This window comes from Rana temporaria, chromosome 3 (genome assembly GCF_905171775.1).
Source record: "Rana temporaria chromosome 3, aRanTem1.1, whole genome shotgun sequence".
Taxonomy (NCBI): Eukaryota; Metazoa; Chordata; class Amphibia; order Anura; family Ranidae; genus Rana; species Rana temporaria.
The window spans coordinates 9,091,829-9,116,731 of NC_053491.1; the positions used below are offsets into that span (position 1 = coordinate 9,091,829).

At 48.9% G+C, this 24,903-nt stretch overlaps 2 protein-coding genes across 13 annotated transcripts in view; both read left to right on the forward strand.

The window, feature by feature from the left end:
* SPG11 (SPG11 vesicle trafficking associated, spatacsin) overlaps positions 1 to 15,877 on the forward strand; it is a 147,984-nt gene extending 132,107 nt beyond the window's left edge. Inside the window, exons 39-41 of the mRNA XM_040342210.1 lie at positions 4,193 to 4,348; positions 12,766 to 12,917; positions 15,018 to 15,877. Coding sequence (XP_040198144.1) covers positions 4,193 to 4,348; positions 12,766 to 12,917; positions 15,018 to 15,198 — 489 coding nt within the window. The 3' untranslated portion in view covers positions 15,199 to 15,877. The remainder of the gene's footprint in view (positions 1 to 4,192; positions 4,349 to 12,765; positions 12,918 to 15,017) is intronic.
* The window catches only part of KIF23 (kinesin family member 23), a 912,882-nt gene that overhangs the window by 801,150 nt on the left and 86,829 nt on the right, over positions 1 to 24,903 (forward strand). The gene's annotated exons all lie outside the window — the stretch shown is intronic.

Sequence of the window (24,903 nt, forward strand, 5' to 3'; positions counted from 1 at the left end):
AATGAGATGATGAGAACACAACAATGAGATGATGAGAAAACGCAACAATGAGATGATGAGAACACACAACAATGAGATGATGAGAAAACACAACAATGAGATGATGAGAACCCAACAATGAGATGATGAGAACCCAACAATGAGATGATGAGAACACAACAATGAGATGATGAGAACCCAACAATGAGATGATGAGAACCCAACAATGAGATGATGAGAACCCAACAATGAGATGATGAGAACCCAACAATGAGATGATGAGAACCCAACAATGAGATGATGAGAACCCAACAATGAGATGATGAGAAAACACAACAATGAGATGATGAGAACACAACAATGAGATGATGAGAACACAACAATGAGATGATAACACAACAATGAGATGATGAGAACACAACAATGAGATGATGAGAACCCAACAATGAGATGATGAGAACACAACAATGAGATGATGAGAACCCAACAATGAGATGATGAGAACCCAACAATGAGATGATGAGAACCCAACAATGAGATGATGAGAACCCAACAATGAGTTGATGAGAACCCAACAATGAGATGATGAGAACACAACAATGAGATGATGAGAACACACAACAATGAGATGATGAGAACACACAACAATGAGATGATGAGAAAACACAACAATGAGATGATGAGAAAACACAACAATGAGATGATGAGAAAACACAACAATGAGATGATGAGAACACAACAATGAGATGATGAGAAAACACAACAATGAGATGATGAGAACCCAACAATGAGATGATGAGAACCCAACAATGAGATGATGAGAAAACACAACAATGAGATGATGAGAACACAACAATGAGATGATGAGAACCCAACAATGAGATGATGAGAAAACACAACAATGAGATGATGAGAAAACACAACAATGAGATGATGAGAACACAACAATGAGATGATGAGAACCCAACAATGAGATGATGAGAAAACACAACAATGAGATGATGAGAACACAACAATGAGATGATGAGAACACAACAATGAGATGATGAGAAAACACAACAATGAGATGATGAGAACACAACAATGAGATGATGAGAAAACACAACAATGAGATGATGAGAAAACACAACAATGAGATGATGAGAAAACACAACAATGAGATGATGAGAAAACACAACAATGAGATGATGAGAAAACACAACAATGAGATGATGAGAAAACACAACAATGAGATGATGAGAACCCAACAATGAGATGATGAGAACACAACAATGAGATGATGAGAAAACACAACAATGAGATGATGAGAAAACACAACAATGAGATGATGAGAACACAACAATGAGATGATGAGAACACAACAATGAGATGATGAGAACACAACAATGAGATGATGAGAACACAACAATGAGATGATGGTGTTGACTTCAAATTGGCTCCTCGAGCACTCACTGGAGCACTGAGCAGAGGAGGGGGCGGGCACCACTATCTCTGGCTGTCAGCCGCTTGTTAAAAGGGGAAATCGTCTATCATCTAGTACAGTGATCATCAACACATCAACAGAGCAGCTTGGATCCTCCTCTTCTGGGGTCTCCTGCTGGGACTCCTGGCTCCTCCCCCTTGATCAGTGCCCCCAATAGCAAGCCACTTTCTATGAAGGCACTGGTGTGTGCTCACACCCAAGCCCTGCTCTAAGACTCTCTCTCCTCATTGGCTTTGTGGCTGTGATTGACAGCAGTAGGAGCCAATAGCTCCCGCTGCTATCTCGGCCAATAAGGAGAGGGAGTCCTGGGACAGCCGAGACTCTCATGCACATTGCGGGATGTCCCCCCCCCCTCCCGCTGCCCTCCGGTGCTTCTACTGACTCACCGCTGTAATCGGTAAGTCAGAGAACAGATCCGCCGGCCCCAGATGCCTACCATAGAGATTTCTGGCGGACCAGATGGTCGCTGGAGTCTCTATGACCGTTCAGAGGCCGGGCGCGATGTTATGACGTCACGCCCGGCCTCTGCATTCAAAAAAATGGAGCCGCCTCGGCTGGAAAGCAGTGATTTTTTTGTTTTATTTCAGGCTTCCCATCTTATTGACCCCCCTCCCCCATATCTCACTGTAAAGAGGACCTGTCATGCTCATTCCTATTACAAGGGATGTTTACATTCCTTATAATAGAAATAAAAGTGATATTTTTTTTTTTAACCACTTCCAGACCGCCGCATGTAGATATACGTCGGCAGAATGGCACGGACAGGCACATTGGCGTACCTGTACGTCCCTGCCTAGATGTGGGTCGGGGGTCCGATCGGGAACCCCCCCCCCCCCCGCTACATGCGGCGGTCAAATTCCCGCGGGAAGCGATCCGGGACGACGGCGCGGCTATTCGTTTATAGCCGCCCCCTCGCGATCGCTCCCCAGAGCTGAAGAACGGGGAGAGCCATATGTAAACACAGCTTCCCCGTGCTTCACTGTGGCGGCGTATCGATCCAGTGATCCCTTTTATAGGGAGACTCGATCGATGACGTCAGACCTACAGCCACACCCCCCTACAGTTGTAAACACACACTAGGTGAACCCTAACTCCTTCAGCGCCCCCTGTGGTTAACTCCCAAACTGCAACTGTCATTTTCACAATAAACAATGCAATTTAAATCCATTTTTTGCTGTGAAAATGACAATGGTCCCAAAAATGTGTCAAAATTGTCCGATGTGCCCGCCATAATGTCGCAGTCACGAAAAAAATCGCTGATCGCCGCCATTAGTAGTAAAAAAAAAAAAAAAATTAATAAAACTATCCCCTATTTTGTAAACGCTATAAATTTTGCGCAAACCAATCGATAAACGCTTATTGTGATTTTTTTTACCAAAAATAGGAAGAATAGGTATCGGCCTAAACTGAGGAAAAAAATTGTTTATATATGTTTTTGGGGGATATTTATTATAGAAAAAAGTAAAAAATATTGAATTTTTTTCAAAATTGTCGCTCTATTTTTGTTTATAGCGCAAAAAAATAAAAATCGCAGAGGTGATCAAATACCACCAAAAGAAAGCTCTATTTGTGGGGAAAAAAGGACGCCAATTTTGTTTGGGAGCCACGTCGCACGACCGCGCAATTGTCTGTTAAAGCGACGCAATGCCGAATTGTAAAAACCCCTTGGGTCATTTAGCAGCATATTGGTCCGGTCCTTAAGTGGTTAAAGTGTCAAAGTAAAACGTTTTTAAAGTAAAATTAACAGTAAAAAAAAAAAATTTCTTTTAGAGCCCTTTCACGCTGCCAGCGCCCAAAAAACGCTGGTAAAGCACCGCTAGGACCCTATCGTTTTAGGGCGTTTTTGCCGTGCCTCAGTGTGAAAGGGTAAGGCGTTTTTACAGCGCTTTCAATTCATTTCAATGGAGAGGGGCGTTTTTGGAGCGTTTTTTTTTTCAGCGCCCAAAGGCTGCTCCAAAGATGCTGCTTGCAGGACTCAGTGTGAAAGGGTCCATTGAGATGCATGGAGAGCGTTTTATGAGCGCTATTTTTAACGCTAAAACGCTGTAAAAACGCTTCAGTGTAAAAAGGGGTCTTAAAGTGCCCCTGTCCCCGACGAGCTCGCACGCAGAAGCGAACACATACGTAAGTCCCGCCCACATATGAAAACGGTGTTCAGACCACACATGTGAGGTGTCGCCGCGAACGTTGGAGCGAGAGCAATAATTCTAGCCCTAGACCCCCTCTGTAACTTAAAACATGTAACCTGTAAAAAAATTTAAAGTGTCGCCCATGAGGATTTCTAAGTACCGAAGTTTGGCGCCATTCCATGAGTGTGCGCAATTTTGAAGCGTGACACGTTGGGTATCTATTTACTCGGTGTAACATCATCTTTCATATTATACAAAAAAATCGGGCTAATTTTACCGTTTTGTTATTTTTTAATTCATGAAACCGTTTTTTTTTTCTCCAAAAAAAAGGTGTTTGAAAAATTATTGCGCAAATACCGTGCGAGATAAAACGTTGCAACGGCCGCCATTTTATTCCCTAGGGTGTCTGCTACAAAAAAAAAAAGTATATAATGTTTGGGGGGTTTGGAGTAATTTTCTAGCAAAAAAAAAAAAAAGATTTTTGCATGTAGGAGAGAAGTGCCCGGCATGTAGGGGTTAATAAGACGGCGCTGACCTTGGCGTTTGCAGTGAACGGTTTTGTTGCCTTCATCCCGTATTTCTTGTATCCCTCTATATGTAGGACTCCTGTGTCCGTCAGTCCCTGCGATGTGCCCGTCTGACCCGCCTTCTGACTCTACAGCTTCACCTACTGAAGAGCGGCCACAAAACTCAGCTCATCAATTTGGACCGAGAGAGCCTGATAGAGCCCATAATGGCGCTGCCGCGGTTCTACCAGGTATGTGCCGCTGAGACCTTCGTCACGTGTTTCTACCTTTTCTACATTTTCAGGCGTCATTTCTGCATCTTCAGATATACAGCAGAACAACCTATTACCCAGGAAAATGTCGTATACAGTCGTTGTCCCGGCACTGTGATCCAATCCCATGCGATCCAATCCCATGCGATCCATTCCCATGCGATCCAATCCCATGCGATCCATTCCTATGCGACCCATTCCCATGTGATCCATTCCCATGTGATCCAATCCCATGTGATCCATTCCCATGCGATCCATTCCCATGCGACCCATTCCCATGCGACCCATTCCCATGCGACCCATTCCCATGCGACCCACTCCCATGCGACCCACTCCCATGCGACCCAATCCCATGCGACCCATTCCCATGCGACCCATTCCCATGCGCTCCATTCCCATGCGATCCAATCCCATGCGCTCCATTCCCATGCGACCCATTCCCATGCGACCCACTCCCATGCGACCCACTCCCATGCGACCCACTCCCATGCGACCCACTCCCATGCGACCCACTCCCATGCGATCCACTCCCATGCGATCCAATCCCATGCGATCCAATCCCATGCGATCCAATCCCATGTGATCCATTCCCATGTGATTAATTCCCATGTGATCCATTCCCATGTGATCCATTCCCATGTGATCCAATCCCATGTGATCCATTCCCATTTGATCCAATCCCATGTGATTCACTCCCATGTGATTCACTCCCATGTGATCCAATCCCATGTGATCCATTCCCAATTGATCAATTCCCATGTGATCCAATCCCATGTGATCCAATCCCATGTGATCCATTCCCAATTGATCCATTCCCATGCGATCCAATCCCACGCGCTCCAATCCCACGCGCTCCATTCCCACGCGATCCAATCCCATGCAATCCAATCCCACGCGCTCCATTCCCACGCGATCCAATCCCATGCAATCCAATCCCATGCGCTCCATTCCCATGTGATCCAATCCCATGTGGTCCAATCCCATGTGATTCATTCCCATGTGATCCAATCCCATGTGATCCAATCCCATGTGATCCAATACCATGTGATCCAATCCCATGCGATCCAATCCCATGTCATTCATTCCCATGTGATCCATTCCCATGTGATCCATTGCCATGTGATCCATTCCCATGTGATCCATTCCCATGTGCTCCATTCCCATGTGCTCCAATCCCATGTGATCCAATCCCATGTGATTAATTCCCATGTGATCCATTTCCATTCCCATGTGATCCATTCCCATGTGATCCACTCCCATGTGATCCATTCCCATGTGATCCAATCCCATGTGATCCATTCCCATGTGATCCATTCCCATGTGATCCAATCCCATGTGATCCATTCCCATTTGATCCAATCCCATGTGATTCATTCCCATGTGATCCAATCCCATGTGATCCAATCCCATGTGATCCAATCCCATGTGATCCATTCCCAATTGATCTATTCCCATGTGATCCATTCCCAATTGATCCATTCCCAATTGATCCAATCCCATGCGCTCCATTCCCATGCGCTCCATTCCCATGCGCTCCATTCCCATGTGATCCATTCCCATGTGATCCAATCCCATGTGCTCCATTCCCATGTGCTCCATTCCCATGTGATCCAATCCCATGTGATCCATTCCCATGTGATCCAATCCCACGTGATCCAATCCCATGTGATCCATTCCCAATTGATCCAATCCCATGTTATCCAATCCCATGTGATCCATTCCCAATTGATCCATTCCCATGCGATCCAATCCCATGCGATCCAATCCCATGCGCTCCATTCCCATGTGATCCAATTCCATGTGCTCCAATCCCATGCGATCCAATCCCATGCGATCCAATCCCATGCGCTCCAATCCCATGCGCTCCATTCCCATGCGCTCCATTCCCATGTGATCCAATCCCATGTGATCCATTCCCATGTGATCCAATCCCATGTGCTCCATTCCCATGTGCTCCATTCCCATGTGCTCCATTCCCATGCGATCCAATCCCATGCGATCCAATCCCATGCGCTCCAATCCCATGCGCTCCATTCCCATGCGCTCCATTCCCATGTGATCCAATCCCATGTGCTCCATTCCCATGTGATCCAATCCCATGTGATCCATTCCCATGTGATCCAATCCCACGTGATCCAATCCCATGTGATCCATTCCCAATTGATCTATTCCCATGTGATCCAATCCCATGTGATCCAATCCCATGTGATCCATTCCCAATTGATCCATTTTCATGCGATCCAATCCCATGTGCTCCATTCCCATGCGATCCAATCCCATGCGATCCAATCCCATGCGCTCCATTCCCACGCGCTCCAATCCCACGCGCTCCATTCCCACGCGATCCAATCCCATGCGCTCCATTCCCATGTGATCCAATCCCATGCAATCCAATCCCACGCGCTCCATTCCCACGCGATCCAATCCCATGCAATCCAATCCCACGCGCTCCATTCCCACGCGATCCAATCCCATGCAATCCAATCCCATGCGCTCCATTCCCATGTGATCCAATCCCATGTGGTCCAATCCCATGTGATTCATTCCCATGTGATCCAATCCCATGTGATCCAATCCCATGTGATCCAATACCATGTGATCCAATCCCATGCGATCCAATCCCATGTCATTCATTCCCATGTGATCCATTCCCATGTGATCCATTGCCATGTGATCCATTGCCATGTGATCCATTCCCATGTGCTCCATTCCCATGTGCTCCATTCCCATGTGCTCCAATCCCATGTGATCCAATCCCATGTGATTAATTCCCATGTGATCCATTTCCATTCCCATGTGATCCATTCCCATGTGATCCACTCCCATGTGATCCATTCCCATGTGATCCAATCCCATGTGATCCATTCCCATGTGATCCATTCCCATGTGATCCAATCCCATGTGATCCATTCCCATTTGATCCAATCCCATGTGATTCATTCCCATGTGATCCAATCCCATGTGATCCAATCCCATGTGATCCATTCCCAATTGATCTATTCCCATGTGATCCATTCCCAATTGATCCATTCCCAATTGATCCAATCCCATGCGCTCCATTCCCATGCGCTCCATTCCCATGTGATCCATTCCCATGTGATCCAATCCCATGTGCTCCATTCCCATGTGCTCCATTCCCATGTGATCCAATCCCATGTGATCCATTCCCATGTGATCCAATCCCACGTGATCCAATCCCATGTGATCCATTCCCAATTGATCCAATCCCATGTTATCCAATCCCATGTGATCCATTCCCAATTGATCCATTCCCATGCGATCCAATCCCATGCGATCCAATCCCATGCGCTCCATTCCCATGTGATCCAATTCCATGTGCTCCAATCCCATGCGATCCAATCCCATGCGATCCAATCCCATGCGCTCCAATCCCATGCGCTCCATTCCCATGCGCTCCATTCCCATGTGATCCAATCCCATGTGATCCATTCCCATGTGATCCAATCCCATGTGCTCCATTCCCATGTGCTCCATTCCCATGTGCTCCATTCCCATGCGACCCATTCCCATGCGATCCAATCCCATGTGCTCCATTCCCATGTGATCCAATCCCATGTGATCCATTCCCATGTGATCCAATCCCACGTGATCCAATCCCATGTGATCCATTCCCAATTGATCTATTCCCATGTGATCCAATCCCATGTGATCCATTCCCAATTGATCCATTTTCATGCGATCCAATCCCATGTGCTCCATTCCCATGCGATCCAATCCCATGCGATCCAATCCCATGCGCTCCATTCCCATGCGCTCCATTCCCACGCGCTCCATTCCCATGTGCTCCATTCCCATGCGCTCCATTCCCACGCGCTCCATTCCCATGTGCTCCATTCCCATGTGCTCCATTCCCATGTGCTCCATTCCCATGTGCTCCATTCCCATGTGATCCAATCCCATGTGCTCCATTCCCATGTGATCCAATCCCATGTGATCCATTCCCATGTGATCCAATCCCATGTGATCCATTCCCATGTGATCCAATCCCACGTGATCCAATCCCATGTGATCCATTCCCAATTGATCTATTCCCATGTGATCCAATCCCATGTGATCCAATCCCATGTGATCCATTCCCAATTGATCCATTTTCATGCGATCCAATCCCATGTGATCCAATCCCATGCGATCCAATCCCATGCGATCCAATCCCATGCGATCCAATCCCATGCGCTCCAATCCCATGCGCTCCAATCCCATGCGCTCCATTCCCATGCGCTCCATTCCCATGTGATCCAATCCCATGTGATCCATTCCCATGTGATCCAATCCCATGTGCTCCATTCCCATGTGATCCAATCCCATGTGCTCCATTCCCATGTGCTCCATTCCCATGTGCTCCATTCCCATGTGCTCCATTCCCATGTGATCCAATCCCATGTGATCCATTCTCCAATCCCATGTGATCCATTCCCAATTGATCCATTTTCATGCGATCCAATCCCATGCGCTCCATTCCCATGTGATCCAATCCCATGTGATCCATTCCCATGTGCTCCATTCCCATGTGCTCCATTCCCATGTGCTCCATTCCCATGTGATCCAATCCCATGCGATCCATTCCCATGTGATCCATTCCCATGTGATCCATTCCCATGTGCTCCAATCCCATGTGATCCATTCCCATGTGATCCAATCCCATGCGATCCATTCCCATGTGATCCATTCCCATGTGCTCCATTCCCATGTGCTCCATTCCCATGTGCTCCATTCCCATGTGCTCCATTCCCATGTGCTCCATTCCCATGTGATCCAATCCCATGCGATCCATTCCCATGTGATCCATTCCCATGTGCTCCATTCCCATGTGCTCCATTCCCATGTCATCCATTCTCATGTCATTCCATTCAATTGGTGCGGCTGAACATCCATGGCAATGCGGATTTCAACCCGTTGTCCCATTTCCAGGGCTTTGCAGAAATCTCCCCCCACCGTCCGCCCCCCTGGAACTGTTCACAGTGTTACATCCTCAAAATAAAGTTGATTTATAGGGGGGGTCCCCAACTTACGAACGCGTTCGGGACTTTCCTGTTCTTTGTAATCCGGAAATTGTTCGTGAGTCGGGCCGCGCATGCGCAGAGCGGCAATTACGGACATTTCCCGAGGCTCCGCCTGGCCGTGAATGCGCAGAACGGCAGATGGTCCGCGCAAAACGGCAGAGAGTCCCCGCAGCGTCCCGTTCGTAAGTAGGAGTAGTTCATAAGTTGGGCAGACGAACGCCGAATGCCGTTCTGCACATGCGCGGCCAATTACGGACATTTCCAACATTTTCCGAGGCTCCATCTGGCCGCGCATGCGCAGAACAGCAGAGGGTCCGCGTAGCGTCCCATTCATAAGTCGGGCATTCGTAAGTCGGGGACCCTCTGTATTCAGAATTTTATGGCACTGATCTTCACAAAATCGTCGATAGGTGGGAAAGCTTTCTAGTTTAGCTACTAATTTAGCAAAAATTTGATTGCTTAGAGCAGTGGTCTCCAAACTGTGGCCCGGGGGCCGGATGCGGCCCTTTGCTTGCTTTTATCCTGCCCTCGGGGCACCATTTCATGCACTGATACCAGCAATGGGGCACAATTCCTCCCCATGACACCAACAATGGGGCACAATTCCTCCCAATGTCACCAACAATGGGGCACAATTCCTCCCAATGTCACCAACAATGGGGCACAATTCCTCCCAATGTCACCAACAATGGGGCACAATTCCTCCCAATGGCTTCAACAATGGGGCACAATTGCTCCCAATGGCTCCAACAATGGGGCACAATTCCTCCCAATGACACCAACAATGAGGCACAATTCCTCGCAATGACACCAACAATGGGGCACAATTCCTCCCAATGGCTCCAACAATGGGGCACAATTCCTCCCAATGTCACCAACAATGGGGCACAATTCCTCCCAATGTCACCAACAATGGGGCACAATTCCTCCCAATGTCACCAACAATGCAGCACAAAGTAGAGGCTAGAAGAATGGACAGCCGCACTTCCAAAAAAATCCTTAGGTTGTTTAAAACAGATGGCAAATGCACTACAAAGTACAGCTAAAAAATGGAGATAGCCTACGCGTTTCACACTGCAATCAGTGCTTAATCATGGCATACCCACCTGGAGCGGTAACTCCCTTTTCCTGTTTCGTTTTGGACTTAACAATGCAGTACAATTCCTCCCAATGACACCAACAATGGGGCACAATTCCTCCCACTGAAACAAATGAAAGGCATTATTTTTTCCCCCCTGTTTGGACATTTTCTACTCCCACTGGGCAAAGTCCGCCCCCCCCCCTAAAGTCTGAAGGACAGCAAACTGGGCCTTTGTTTAGAAAGTTTGGAGACCCCTGTATAGACCAACACAAAGTGTCACATAATTGTGAAGTGGAAAGAAAATGATAAATGGTTTTACAATAAATATGTGAAAAGTGTGGGGGGGGGGGCATTTGTATTCAGCCCCCCCATTTACTCTGATACCCTAACTAAAATCTAGAGGAACCAATTGCCTTCAGAAGTCACCTAATTAGTAAATAGACTCCACCTGTGTGTCATTTACTCTCAGTATAAATACAGCTGTTCTGTGAAGCCCTCAGAGGTTTGTTAGAGAACCTTAGTGAACAAAACAGCATCATGAAGGTCCAAGGAACACACCAGACAGGTCAGGGATAAAGTTGTGGAGAAGTATAAAGCAGGGTTAGGTTATAAAGAAATCTCCCAAGCTTTGAAGATCTCACAGAGCTTCTGTTCAATCCATCATCGGAAAATGGAAAGAGTATGGCACAACTGCAAACCTACCAAGACATGGCCGTCCACCTAAACTGACCTGGCCGGGCAAGGAGAGTTCAGTTCATATTATCCACATCATGCAGGCTGGTATTCTTCTGTGCAGGATGCCCGGTCCTCTTCCTGGCACTGAACTGCTCAGGCGGGTGAATCAATTTGGGTCTCCAGGCTGAACTCAGAAGAAGTTCCCACCATTGAGAAAAGCCTGAGCATTAAGTACACTGCATGTGACACAATCTTTAACCACTTAAGGACCGCCTCCTGCACATTTACGTCGGCAGAATGGCACGGCTGGGCACAAGCACGTACAGGTACGTCCTCTTTAAGTGCCCAACCGTGGGACCCGCGGATCCGATCGCCGCTGGAGTCCCGCGATTGGTCCCCGGAGCTGCAGAACGGGGACAGCTGTGTGTAAACACAGCTTCCCCGTGCTTCACTGTGGCGGCGTCATCTATCGTGTGTTCCCTTTTATAGGGATTCACAATCGATGACGTTACACCTACAGCCACACCCCCCTACAGTTGTAAACACACATGAGGTCACACTTAACCCCTTCAGCGCCCCCTTGTGGTTAACTCCCAAACTGCAACTGTCATTTTCACAGTAAACAATGCATTTTTTGCTGTGAAAATGACAATGATCCTAAAAATGTGTCAAAATTGTCCGAAGTGTCCGCCATAATGTCGCAGTCACGAAAAAAATCGCTGATCGCCGCCATTAGTAGTAAAAAAAAAAGAAATTAATAAAAATGCAATAAAACTATCCCCTATTTTGTAGACGCTATAAATTTTGCGCAAACCAACCGATAAACGATTATTGCGATTTTTTTTTTATACCAAAAATATGTAGAAGAATACGTATCGGCCTAAACTGAGGGAAAAAAATGTTTTTTTATATATTTTTGGGGGATATTTATTATAGCAAAAAGTAAAAAATATTGCATTTTTTTTCAAAATTGTCGCTATATTTTTGTTTATAGCGCAAAAAATAAAAACCGCAGAGGTGATAAAATACCACCAAAAGAAAGCTCTATTTGTGGGGGAAAAAAGGACGCCAATTTTGTTTGGGAGCCACGTTGCACGACCGCGCAATTGTCAGTTAAAGCGACGCAGTGCCGAATCGCAAAACCTGGGCGGGTCCTTTAGCTGCCTAAAGGTCCGGGTCTTAAGTGGTTAAATGTGGGAGAGGATCCTGTCATTCATCCAATGCGCCTCCATACGTGCCCCCTCACAGATCGTGTTACATGCAGTGTACACCATGCACAGTCAATGTTAAGAAAGGATTTGGCAAAGGGGGGGGGGGGTGTCTCCATCGGGAGCTTCCTCTATTGAGTTCAGTCTGGAGATCTGAACCTATTAACCCGCCCCCCCCCCCCCCCCCCGCAGCTTTAGAGGTTCAATGCCAGGAAGAGGACTGAGCACCCTGCATAGAAGGTTTCTACAGCGTTCATTACCGGTAAGTTCAATTATTAAGCTGTAGGAAAAACAAATCTTCTCTATCTAAACCTCAGCTCTGATCATAGATTTCATTGGCCGGTGAGAGTCGCCCATTGTAGAGATTCATTCCTTCCTGATTGGTCCGGACGTTCCTCTCTCCTCTTTTAGGCCGTAATCGTTTCTGAAGCCTATGAAGTACAACCAGACTGGGCCGAGGTTCTCTATCAGAAGGTGATCGTTGGAGGCGACTTCCAGTATTTAGAGGAACTGAAGCAGCGACAATTACTCAGCAAAGGAGTCTTCGAGCAAATCTCCAACAAGTAAGACTCAGAGCTGTGTATGAGCGGGGGAGGGGCAACGTGTAGATGCCTGATTAGGGGGGGAAATGCTTTGGTCTACCAAGCCGTGGCTTGTCTTTTATCCAACCCTTGGGACACTATTCCTCCCACTGACACCAACAATGGGGCACCATTCCTCCCACTGACACCAAAAAGGTGGCATAATTCTTGGTATCAGTGGGAGGAATAGTGACCCATCATTGGTGTCAGTGGAAGGAATAGTGTCCCATTCATTGGTGTCAGTGGAAGGAATAGTGTCCCATGCATTGGTATCAGTGGGAGGAATAGTGTCCCATCATTGGTGTCAGTTGGAGGAACAGTTTCCCATCATTGGTATCGGTGGGAGGAATAGTGTATCAGGCCATTGATTCCTCCCCCTGATACCAATGATGGGACACTATTCCTCCCACCGATACCAATGATGGGACACTATTCCTCCCACTGACACCAATGATGGGACACTATTCCTCCCACTGATACCAATGATGGGACACTATTCCTCCCACTGATACCAATGATGGGACACTATTCTTCTCACTGATACCAATGATGGGACACTATTCCTCCCCCTGATACCAATGATGGGACACTATTCCTCCCACCGATACCAATGATGGGACACTATTCCTCCCACTGACACCAATGATGGGACACTATTCCTCCCACTGATACCAATGATGGGACACTATTCCTCCCACTGATACCAATGATGGGACACTATTCTTCTCACTGATACCAATGATGGGACAACTATTCCTCCCTCTGATACCAATGATGGGACACTATTACTGATACCAATGATGGGACACTATTCCTCCCACTGACACCAATGATGGGACACTATTCCTCCCACTGACATCAATGAAGGGACACTATTCCTCCCACCGATACCAATGATGGGACACTATTCCTCTCACTGATACCAATGATGGGACACTATTGCTCCCACTGACACCAACGATGGGGCACTATTCCTCCCACTGACACCAATGATGGGACACTATTCCTCCCACTGACACCAATGATGGGACACTATTCCTCCCACTGATACCAATGATGAGGCACTTGATGCAGGAAGACTTTGCAACCACTTTAATTACCATACTTTTTTGCCATTCCATGAGTGTGCGCAATTTTAAAGCATGACATGTTTGGTATCTGTTTACTCGGCGTAACATCATCTTTCACATTATACAACAAAAATTGGGCTAAATTTACTTTTTTTTTTTTACCAAAAAAATACATTTGAAAGACCGATGCGCAAATACGGTGTGACATAAAATATTGCAATGATTGCCATTTTATTCTCTAGAGTCTCTGCTAAAAAAAGATATAATAGGATTTGCTTACCTGTAAAATCCTTTTTCTTGGAGTACACCACGGGACACAGAGCCATTAATCATTACCTAATGGGTTGTATGGTCACCAGCAGTGATTGGACACTGGCACAACCAATAAAAGACAGTTCCCCTCCATATAACCCCTCCCATCAGGGAAGTACCTTAGTTTTGTAGCAAGGCAGTAAGGTTCCCATAAGAAGGGGGGGGGGGTGTACTCCAAGAAAAGGATTTCACAGGTAAGCTGTTATTAAAATCCTATTTTCTTTATCGTACACCACGGGACACAGAGCCTCTATTCATTACATAGTGGGACGTCCCAGAGCAATGCTCAATGAAGGGGGGGAGACACAGATCTGAGCCGGCCCGTAAACGGACAAGAAGCCCTAGACCGCTGCCTGCAGTACACTACGCCTGAAGGCAGAATCCTCATGTCCTCTTACGTCTATTTGATAGAATTTTGTAAATGTATGGACTGAAGACCAAGTTGCAGCTTTACAGATCTGCGCCATCGAAGCCTGGTGATGCACTGCCCATGAAGCACTCATAGCTCTGGTCGAGTGCGCCTTAACAGAAGGAGGATGGCCCCATAATCTCCCGTTGCCCGGGGGCCCCCTAATCTCCCATTGCCGGGGGGGGGGGCCATAATCTCCTATTGCCCAGGGGCCCCATGAGTTGTCAGCCTGCTCCTGGTAGCTATGTGTATCTAATGTGTTTTTTCTTTTTCTTTTTTTCTTTTTTTCAGATGTAAACTGAACCCGCCAGGAGGGACGGGACTGCAGAACCTGAGACGTGTCATTTCTTGTTGCAAGGACATTAACTTGCAATACAATCTGGCCATTGAGAACAATTTCTATGACATCACTGATGTCCTGATGAGAGACTCTCAGACACGATGTTGTCTCACTGATATGCTGTCTCAGTAATACAAACTGGAGCCGTTCTATCGCTATGTGATCGCAGAGCGATAAGAGACGCAATCATCACAGTGATAAGAGGCGCAATCATCACAATTATAAGAGACGCAATCATCGCAGTGATAAGAGACGCAATCATCGCAGTGATAAGAGACGCAATCATCGCAGTGATAAGAGACGCAATCATCGCAGCGATAAGAGACGCAATTATCGCAGCGATAAGAGACGCAATCATCACAGTGATAAGAGACGCAATCATTGCAGTGATAAGAGACGCAATCATCACAGTGATAAGAGATGAAATCATCACAGTGATAAGAGGCGCAATCATCACAATTATAAGAGACGCAATCATCGCAGTGATAAGAGACGCAATCATCGCAGTGATAAGAGACGCAATCATCGCAGTGATAAGAGACGCAATCATCGCAGTGATAAGAGATGCAATCATCGCAGTGATAAGAGATGAAATCATCACAATTATAAGAGACGCAATCATCACAGTGATAAGAGAATATACAATTTTGCACTTTCTTTTAAATTACTAAATACAGTGTTGCCAAATGTATCTGTGGTCAATCAGAAAGCTTTTAGCTACCTCCATCCAATGACATCATCTCAATCAGCTCATTTACATTCTTTAAATGGTCTCATATTAAAGTGGAACTAAACCCTCCTATCCTTTTAAGCCAAGGCTGCTGCCATCTTGGCCTCTGTTTGATCTGGAACTGTCATTTGAAGGTTTAACAGTTTGGTTGAAAGCAAATGTGACAGTTGGCATTGCCGGAATGCCTGTGTTTTTTTTTGTTTTTTTTTTTAACTGTTAAATCGATGAGTTTAGTTCCACTTTAAAGCGGAGGTTCACCCTAATTGACCAGCTTCCTTATATTCGTAACAAGTACAGTCCCGATTTTTTTTTATCCTTTACGTACCTTGTAATCCATGTTTTCAATGTTTCTATGCCTAGGGGGATTGTCATCTGGGAGGTCGGCCAGATGATTGACGGCTGTTCTCCCCGGCGGATAAGGCCCCGCCCCCCGTATTGCGTAGGCGCGCACGAGTTACGGGGTTTCCGAAAGAAGCCGAACATGCAGAGATGTGAGTCGGCTCTATACGGCGCCTGCGCTCTCCATGTTCGGCTTTTTCCGGAAACGCAGTGACTCGTGCGCGCCTACGAAATACGGGGGGCGGGGCCTTATCAGCCGGGGGGAAACAGCCGTCAATCATCTGGCTGACCTCCCAGATGACAATCCCCCTAGGCATAGAAACGCCTACTCCCGCGGGGAGAAGAAGATTGAAAAGATTGATTACAAGGTACGTGCGGCATAAAAAAAAAATTGCGGACTGTGCTTCTTACAACTATAAGGAAGTTGGTCAGATGTAAATATATTAGGGCAGGGTTGACAAATTTGCTTGGAATCTAGGAGCCAGCTAAAAAAGTTAGGAGCCAGAAAACGCACCCCGTCCCGACGAGCTTGCGCGCAGAAGCGAACACATACGTGAGCAGCGACCACATATGTAAACGGTGTTCAAACCACACATGTGAGGTATCGCCGCGATTGGTAGAGCGAGAGCAATAATTCTAGCCCTAGACCTCCTCTGTAACTCAAAACATGCAACCTGTAGATTTTTTTAAACGTCGCTTATGGAGATTTTAAAGGGTAAAAGTTTGTCGCCATTCCACGAGCGGACGTAATTTTGAAGCGTGACATGTTGGGCATCAATTTACTCGGCGTAACATTATCTTTCATAATATTAAAAAAAATGGGGATAACTTTACTGTTGTCTTATTTTTTTATTAAAAAAAGTGTACTTTTTTCCCAAAAAAAGTGTGCTTGTAAGACCGCTGCGCAAATACGGCGTGACAGAAAGTATTGCAATGATCGCCATTTTATTCTCTAGGGTGTTAGGATAAAAAATATATATAATGTTTGGGGGTTCTAATTAGAGGGAAGAAGATGGCAGTCAAAATAGTGAAAAATTACATTAGAATTGCTGTTTAACTTGTAATGCTTAACTTGTAATACCAACGGCCACCACCAGATGGCGCCAGCTCACAAAAAAAAAGCCAAGTCGCCAGGACCCTATTTCTAGTCGCCATGGCGACCTGGCGACCGGGATTTGTCGAGCCCTGTAATTAGGGTGAACCTCCGCTTTAATAATCAATAAAACATTTTTTTTTTGTCTCAGGTCATGGAAGTGAAAGTGATGTGAGACAGGATTGCATTGCTATATTGGGGGAAATCTCTTCCACCTCTTGTCTTATCTTGAGAAAAAAACACTCTTAGAGGATATCTAAATCTTTGTTTTAAAAAAAAAAAAAACACACAAAAGAAAAAGTCATGCCGACCTTCTCTGTGCAGTTGGTTTTGCACAGAGTGGCCCCCGATCCTTCACTTATGGGGTCCCTCAGCGGCACTCCTGACTCCTCCTCTTCTCGAGTGCCCCGTTGGAGAGACGCTCTCATGTGGGCGCGCTCCCGTGTCCTGCTGTTGCGTCTGTTGAAACAGAAAGTAGGACTCGGCCCCGCCCCCCGTGTCATTGGATTTGAGTGACAGCAGCGGGAGCCAAAGGCTTGCGCTGCTACAAATCCAATGAGAACCCGAGACAGCGGCTGGAGCCGGTGTGCTCGTCCATGTCGCTGGAAAAACCGCGTTCAGGTAATTAAAAGGGGAGGGGGGTGGAGAAGGTTTTTCACCTTAATCGTTAAAGCGGTGGTTCCCCCTTAAAAACAACTTTTTTTTATTCCACTGGCCCCCCACATTACAATCGAATTAAGGCTCTTATTTTTTTTTTTGCTGCTGTACATACCTTGATACAGCATCTTCACCCGTGCATCCGGGTTGCGAGTCCCGCGGGAGTGGGCGTTCCTCACATGTGTTTGATTGACATTTTTACGAAAAACAAGCTCCCCCCTGTCGCGTAAGCCGCGTCACGGTTGGCGAAAGGAGCCGAACGGCGAGTCGGCGCTATACTGCGCATGCGCATCGCCGTTCGGCTCCTTTCGCCAATCGTGACGAGGCTTACGCGACGGGGGGAGAGCTCGTTTTTGGGCAAAACGTCAATCAACAGCATGTGAGGAACGCCCACTCCCGCGGGACTCGCAACCCGGATGCACGGGTGAAGATGCTGTATCAAGGTATGTACAGCAGCAAAAAAAAAATAAGAGCCTTAATTCGATTGTAATGTGGGGGGCCAGTGGAATAAAAAAAAGTTGTTTTTAAGGGGGAACCACCGCTTTAAGGTGGAAATTCAGACCGTCCCTGCTGAACCAGCTGAATTTTGATCCACCTATGGTCAGCTTACAGGGGTTGTAAACCCTTGCAGTTTTTCCAGCGACGTGGATGAGCACACCAGCTCCAGCCGCTGTCTCAGGTTCTCATTGGAAAGATTTATAGCAGCGCAGCCTTTGGCTCCCGCTGCTTTCACTCAAATCCAATGACACAGGATCCGTCTGCTCAGGGGGGGGGGGGGGGGATTTCTCTTTCGTTCATAGACGGACACAGCATCCTTTGACCTTAGGGTTATGCTTCTTCCTACCAGGAGATTTTAGGCAGAATTCTTACAGCACTTAAGGTGTTAAAACTTTCCTTCATGCCGCTCCTCCCAGGGGGCGTGGCTCCCCCAGGCATAACCCACACCCTGCTCCAGCAGCTTCAGTTTGTTTCTGCCTAACCGTCAGGAGAGTCAGGCTCTCTCTGGAGTCCTAGACTCTGGAGTTTTTTCTTGCAATTTTTTTTGCATTTTGCGAGTTTTTTCCTCGCTTTTTTATTTTATTTTTATTTTTGAATCCTGCGATTCTTCTATCAACAGCCGACTGGGTGACAGGCTGGGTCCTCGACCCTTGTAGTCCCCCCAGGTTCGGCCTTCGAGCGCGTGCCGGCCCTCAGCTCAGCTTTGGGACGTCCACGACAGGCCCCATTGCTCCAGGGGCGGCCGGGGAACTTCGGTTCTAGGGCACACATATGACCGTTCGCGGACGTTGGTTCTGTCTGGGATACCTCCAGCCGGGTAGTCGCAGGACAGGTAAGTAGTGGCCCCTTACTCAGGTAAGTGGTCTGACTGGAATGTTTTCCCTTGGGAGGTCGACTGAGGGTTTTCCCCTGCTTTCCTCTCTCCCTTATTCCTCTCCCTCCTTCCCCCTTTGGGTGACGGCTGTGCAGGGTTTTTTTTTTCTCTGGGGCTCATTTTTTTCACTTGTGGTATGGCTGGGGCTGTTCTGTGTCACTGCAGGGGACTGTGGTGGACATTCTGGGCATTTTTGTGTGTGCTGTGTGCTGTTTTGGTGTACTGTCATTTTTGGGTACACTGTCTTTTTAAAACTGCGCAACGGCGGCCATTTTGCCGGAGCCGCGCTTGTATTGTTCGGCGGCCATTTTCTTGTGGCCGGCGCCGTTTTCAGCACTAGTTCGGCCTCTAGTGGCCGTTTCGGCGGGGAAAAAAGACCGCGAATCATCTGAGGGGACAGACGCAGCGCTGCAGCTTCTCCTCAGCACACACTTGTCCTTCACAGACCGCGCTGTACCAGGGGGGTGGTGAGTCTCAGGGGGCCCCAGACTGTGCTCTAGCGGCCGGGAGGTGACCTGTGGGGGACTTTTTTCCTGCCATTGGCAGTGGGGGTGACACGGCAGCTGCAATATGGAGCCTGAATCAGGCCCCTCATTCCTCACAATGCCGGAATTAACCCTTAGCGCCCCTTCCCCTGCCACATCTGTTGAATCGGTGTCGGCTGTCCTGGAATCTTTTCTCACCAGGTCTGAAGCTGCCAGTGCTCGGTTGGGGGGTAAAAAGCGCCCCCCCCGGAGGCTGTTTCTGGGGATATCTCTGACGCAGAATCTGATAACGCTGTTGCTGCTTCTGGTTCTGTCATGTCAGAGGATGCGGGCTTAACCCACATGGACAGCGAGGATGACTCTGCTGCGGAGTCTGCTGACAAGGAATTTGTTGGAGCTCTTATAACTGCGGTACGTGAGACTCTTCATTTAGAGGATGTGGCGGAGACACCAGCGGTGTCAGTCCCTTTTGGATTCCGCAAACCACCGCGTACCGCTAAGGTATTCCCTTGTGTTCCTTATTTGGACAATTTGTTGTATAAGGAATGGGATACACCGCAAAAGGCTTTTACTGTTCCACAAAGCTTTGCTACCCGTTACCCCCTGGAGGAGGACTTTTTAAAAAAGTGGGTCACTCCTCCGTCGGTGGACCCTCCTGTGTCCAGACTGAGTAAGGCTACTACGTTGCCTGTGGAGGGGGCTCCTGCTTTCAAGGACCCCGCTGATAGGAGAGTGGAGGCCGTGGCCCGCTCCCTGTTCTCGGTGGTGGGTTCGGCGGTAAGGCCGGCTCTGGCCGGCACCCTGGTTGCTCAGACGCTAACTGAAAGGGCGAAGCTCCTGCTGCAGGATCTGGAGGTCCAGGGTGCTTCCGAGTCCTCTAGGGACCTGGCTGAGCAGTTGATTCAGGGTCAGAAGTTTCTCTGTGAGGCGGCTATGGATTCGATTCCTTTGCTTTCCAGGGCTTCTGTCTACGCAGTGGTTCTGCGCCGCCTTATATGGCTGAAGTGCTGGTCGGCTGACCAGTCCTCGAAAAAGGCCTTGGTGGATTTGCCCTTTAAGGGCGGACGGCTCTTTGGGGCATCCCTGGATGACATCATTAAGGATGCCACTGGAGGTAAGAGCACCTTGCTCCCTCAGTCGGGGAAGGGTAAGGAACCTCGCTGCAAGCAAGGTCCTACTTTTACTACCCCTAAGCGGTTTTTTCGTGCGCCCAGCGCGGCTGGAAAAGGTCCGCAAGGGGCAAAAGCCCCTGCTGCCGGGCGTAAGCGCCCCTGGTTTAACAAACCAAACAAGCCTGCGGACAAGCCTGCTTCCGCATGAAGGTCTGCCCCCGCCCGGGTCTCGGGTGGGGGGACGGCTTCACGACTTCGCGGATCGGTGGAACTCTCTTCTGACCGACCGTTGGGTTTGCGAGGTGGTCGCCTCGGGGTACAAGATAGAGTTCCTCTCTTGTCCCCCAAACATATTTTTTCCAGCTTCCTCCGGATCGTCGGCTAGCCCTGTCCGGGGCTGTCCAGGATCTTCTGGACAGAGGGGTGGTTGTGCCGGTTCCCTCGCTGGAACGGTTTCGGGGGTTCTTCTCCAATCTGTTCGTGGTTCCCAAGAAGGGAGGGGTTCGCCCTGTCCTGGACCTAAAGGCCCTCAACTCCTTTGTCAAGGTGCAGCGATTCAGGATGGAGTCGGTCCGTTCTATCATAGCGGCCCTCCACCAGGGGGACTTCATGGCGTCCTTGGACATCATGGACGCATACCTGCATGTCCCCGTTTGCACAAGTCACCAAAGGTATCTGCGTTTTGCCATCGGGGAGGACCACTATCAATTCGTGGCCCTCCCGTTCGGGCTGGCGTCGGCACCACGGGTGTTCACCAAGGTGCTCGCCCCGATCCTGGCCTTGCTAAGGCAGCGAGGGATCGCTATCGTGGGATACCTGGACGACCTTCTCCTGAGAGCTTCTTCAAGCTCAGAGTTAGAGGAGGACGTGTCCATCACGTGTCGGACTCTGCAGGAGTTCGGCTGGCTTCTGAATCTCAAAAAATCAGTGTTGGTTCCGTCCCAGAGGCTGGAACACCTGGGGCTGGTTTTGGATTCGGGGGAGGCAAAAGTGTTCCTCCCATCGGAAAAACTACGGACCCTGCAATCTGCAGTGAGACAGTTGTCGACCCAGAAGTGGTCATCTCTTCGTTTCTGCATGCGGGTTCTGGGTCTGATGGTGGCCTCCTTTGAGGCGGTTCCGTATGCCCAATTCCACACCAGGGTACTACAGAAGGAGATTCTGTCACGATGGGACAGGGTCCCATCTTCTCTGGATCGCCAGATTCGGTTGAGCCATCTGGCCAAGTCTTCCCTGGCATGGTGGCTGACGTCTCCGGTGCTTCGGTCCGGGAAGTCTTTTCTTCCGTGCCGCTGGACAGTGGTCACGACGGATGCCAGCCTCTTCGGCTGGGGGGGCGTCTGGGGCACCCAGTCAGCCCAGGGGCGCTGGACTCAGGAGGAGTCCCGCCTGCCGATCAATATCCTGGAGCTCCGAGCGATCAAGCTGTGCCTTGTCAGGTGGTCCCTGGAGCTGCAGGGCCGTCCTGTCAGGATCCAGTCCGACAACGCCACGGCCGTGGCGTACGTCAATCATCAGGGCGGCACAAGGAGCTCGGCCGCGGCGACGGAGGTCGCTCACATACTTCGGTGGGCCGAAAGGTCCGTTCCGGCCCTGTCAGCGGTATACATTCCGGGAGTTCTGAATTGGCAAGCCGACTTCCTAAGTCGCACGACTCTGGATCAAGGGGAGTGGTCTCTCCACCCGGAGGTTTTTCAGATCCTGTGCCAAAAATGGGGCACTCCAGACGTGGACCTTCTGGCGTCCCGTCTCAATCGGAAGGTGCCACGGTTTGTGGCCAGGTCAAGGGACCCGTGGGCAGACGCGTTAGTGGCTCCCTGGGGTCAATATCACCTGATTTACGCCTTCCCTCCTCTAAGGCTCCTACCCCGCCTGCTGCGCAGGGTGGAAGCCGAAGGGATTCCAACGATCCTGATTGCCCCAGATTGGCCGCGTCGCTCTTGGTACGCGGACCTGGTACGTCTGGTAGCAGACGCCCCCTGGCGCCTGCCTCTGAGGGAAGATCTCCTGTCTCAGGGCCCGATCTTCCATCCTGCTTTACGGTCACTGGCTTTAACGGCGTGGCTGTTGAGAACCAGGTACTGAAGGACCGGGGCCTGTCGGGCCCGGTAATCTCTACCATGATGCGTGCACGGAAGTCCACTTCTCAAAAAATTTATCATCGTACATGGAAAGCATACATCTCTATGTGTGAGGAGATGAAGTGGCACCCCCGTACTTACGTGGTGTCCCGAATCCTGCTGTTCCTACAGCGGGGAGTGGACCAGGCTCTTGCCTTGAGCACGATCAAGAGTCAGATTTCTGCTCTGGCTGTTTATTTTCAGCGTCCCGTGGCAGCGCACTCTTTGGTTCGCACGTTTGTGCAGGGGGTCCGGCATGTGGCCCCCCCGGTGCGCCCTCCGCTACCTTCTTGGGACTTGGACTTGGTCCTCTCGGCGCTTCAGCGTGCCCCCTTTGAGGACATTCAGGAGATCCCCTTGCTGACTTTGTCGCAGAAGGTGGTCTTTCTGGTAGCTATTACCTCTATCAGACGAGTGTCTGAACTGGCGGCTTTGTCTTGCAAGGCCCCCTACTTGGTCATCCATCAGGATAAGGCGGTGCTGCGCCCGCGACCTTCTTTTCTTCCGAAGGTCGTTTCGGCCTTTCACATTAACGAGGACATTGTTGTTCCATCATTATGTCCTCAGCCGAAGAACCCGAAGGAAGCCGTTTTACATTCTCTGGATGTGGTTCGGGCCCTTCGAGTTTACTTGTCGGCGACAGCTCCGTTCCGGAAGTCGGACTCGCTGTTCGTGTCTGTGTCCGGTCCCAGTAAGGGCCTGGCAGTCTCGTCGGCCACCATTTCCAGGTGGATCCGACAGGTTGTGCTTCAGGCCTACGCCCTGAAGGGGCGGGCGCCTCCCTTTCGGGTCACGGCGCATTCGACCAGGGCGATTGTAGCCTCCTGGGCTTTCCGACACCAAGCCTCTGTGTTACAGGTGTGTAAGGCTGCGACCTGGTCGTCGGTCCACACTTTTTCAAAGTTTTATAAGGTGGATGTGAGTGCATCTTCTGATGCCTCATTCGGCCGCAGGGTGTTACAGGCGGCAGTTTAAGGTTGGAGTTCCTCCGTTGAGTAACTCCGGTTTTGTTTGGGGTGTAACCTGTTGTTTGCTGTGTTATTTTTCCCACCCCTCGTTTTTTTGACACTGCTTGGGGACGTCCCTAAGGTCAAAGGATGCTGTGTCCGTCTATGAACGAAAGAGAAAAAGGGATTTTTGTACTCACCGTAAAATCCATTTCTCCGAGTTCATAGACGGACACAGCACCCACCCCTCCTTGGTTTGTACTGCTTGTTACGAACTGAAGCTGCTGGAGCAGGGTGTGGGTTATGCCTGGGGGAGCCACGCCCCCTGGGAGGAGCGGCATGAAGGAAAGTTTTAACACCTTAAGTGCTGTAGAATTCTGCCTAAATCTCCTGGTAGGAAGAAGCATAACCCTAAGGTCAAAGGATGCTGTGTCCGTCTATGAACTCAGAGAAATGGATTTTACGGTGAGTACAAAAATCCCTTTATCTCCGCTGAGCAGACAGATGACAGGTCCGCCATCCAGAGCAGACACTGACACAGCCCGCTATTCACTTTGGGGCGGTCGGATGGAAACGGACTGCATGTCCGTTGTCATCCGGGTTCCACCCGATGGATGACGAACGTATCCCCATATGTCTGTTTTTAGCAAATCGGATTGGATGCTGGCGGGTGACAAGTGGACACATGGCTGCTGACATCTGCGTCCCCATAGAGAACAATGGGTGGTCCGAACGGTCCGCTGGCCTTAGGCCCCTTTCACACGGTCACACTGTCTGTCCCTTTTTCATCCATCTGTTGGGTGAAAAACGGACAGCAATGTATTTCTATGAACCAAGGGATGATCATCCGTTTACAGCTGTGTCCGTTCTGGTCCATTTTTTTTTTTAAACAGACAAGGGTGCGTCCCGATCCGTTGAAGTGGGGGCGGAACAGATGTAAACGGATGCCATTTGTTTACAACCGTTCCATTTGTGACCATTT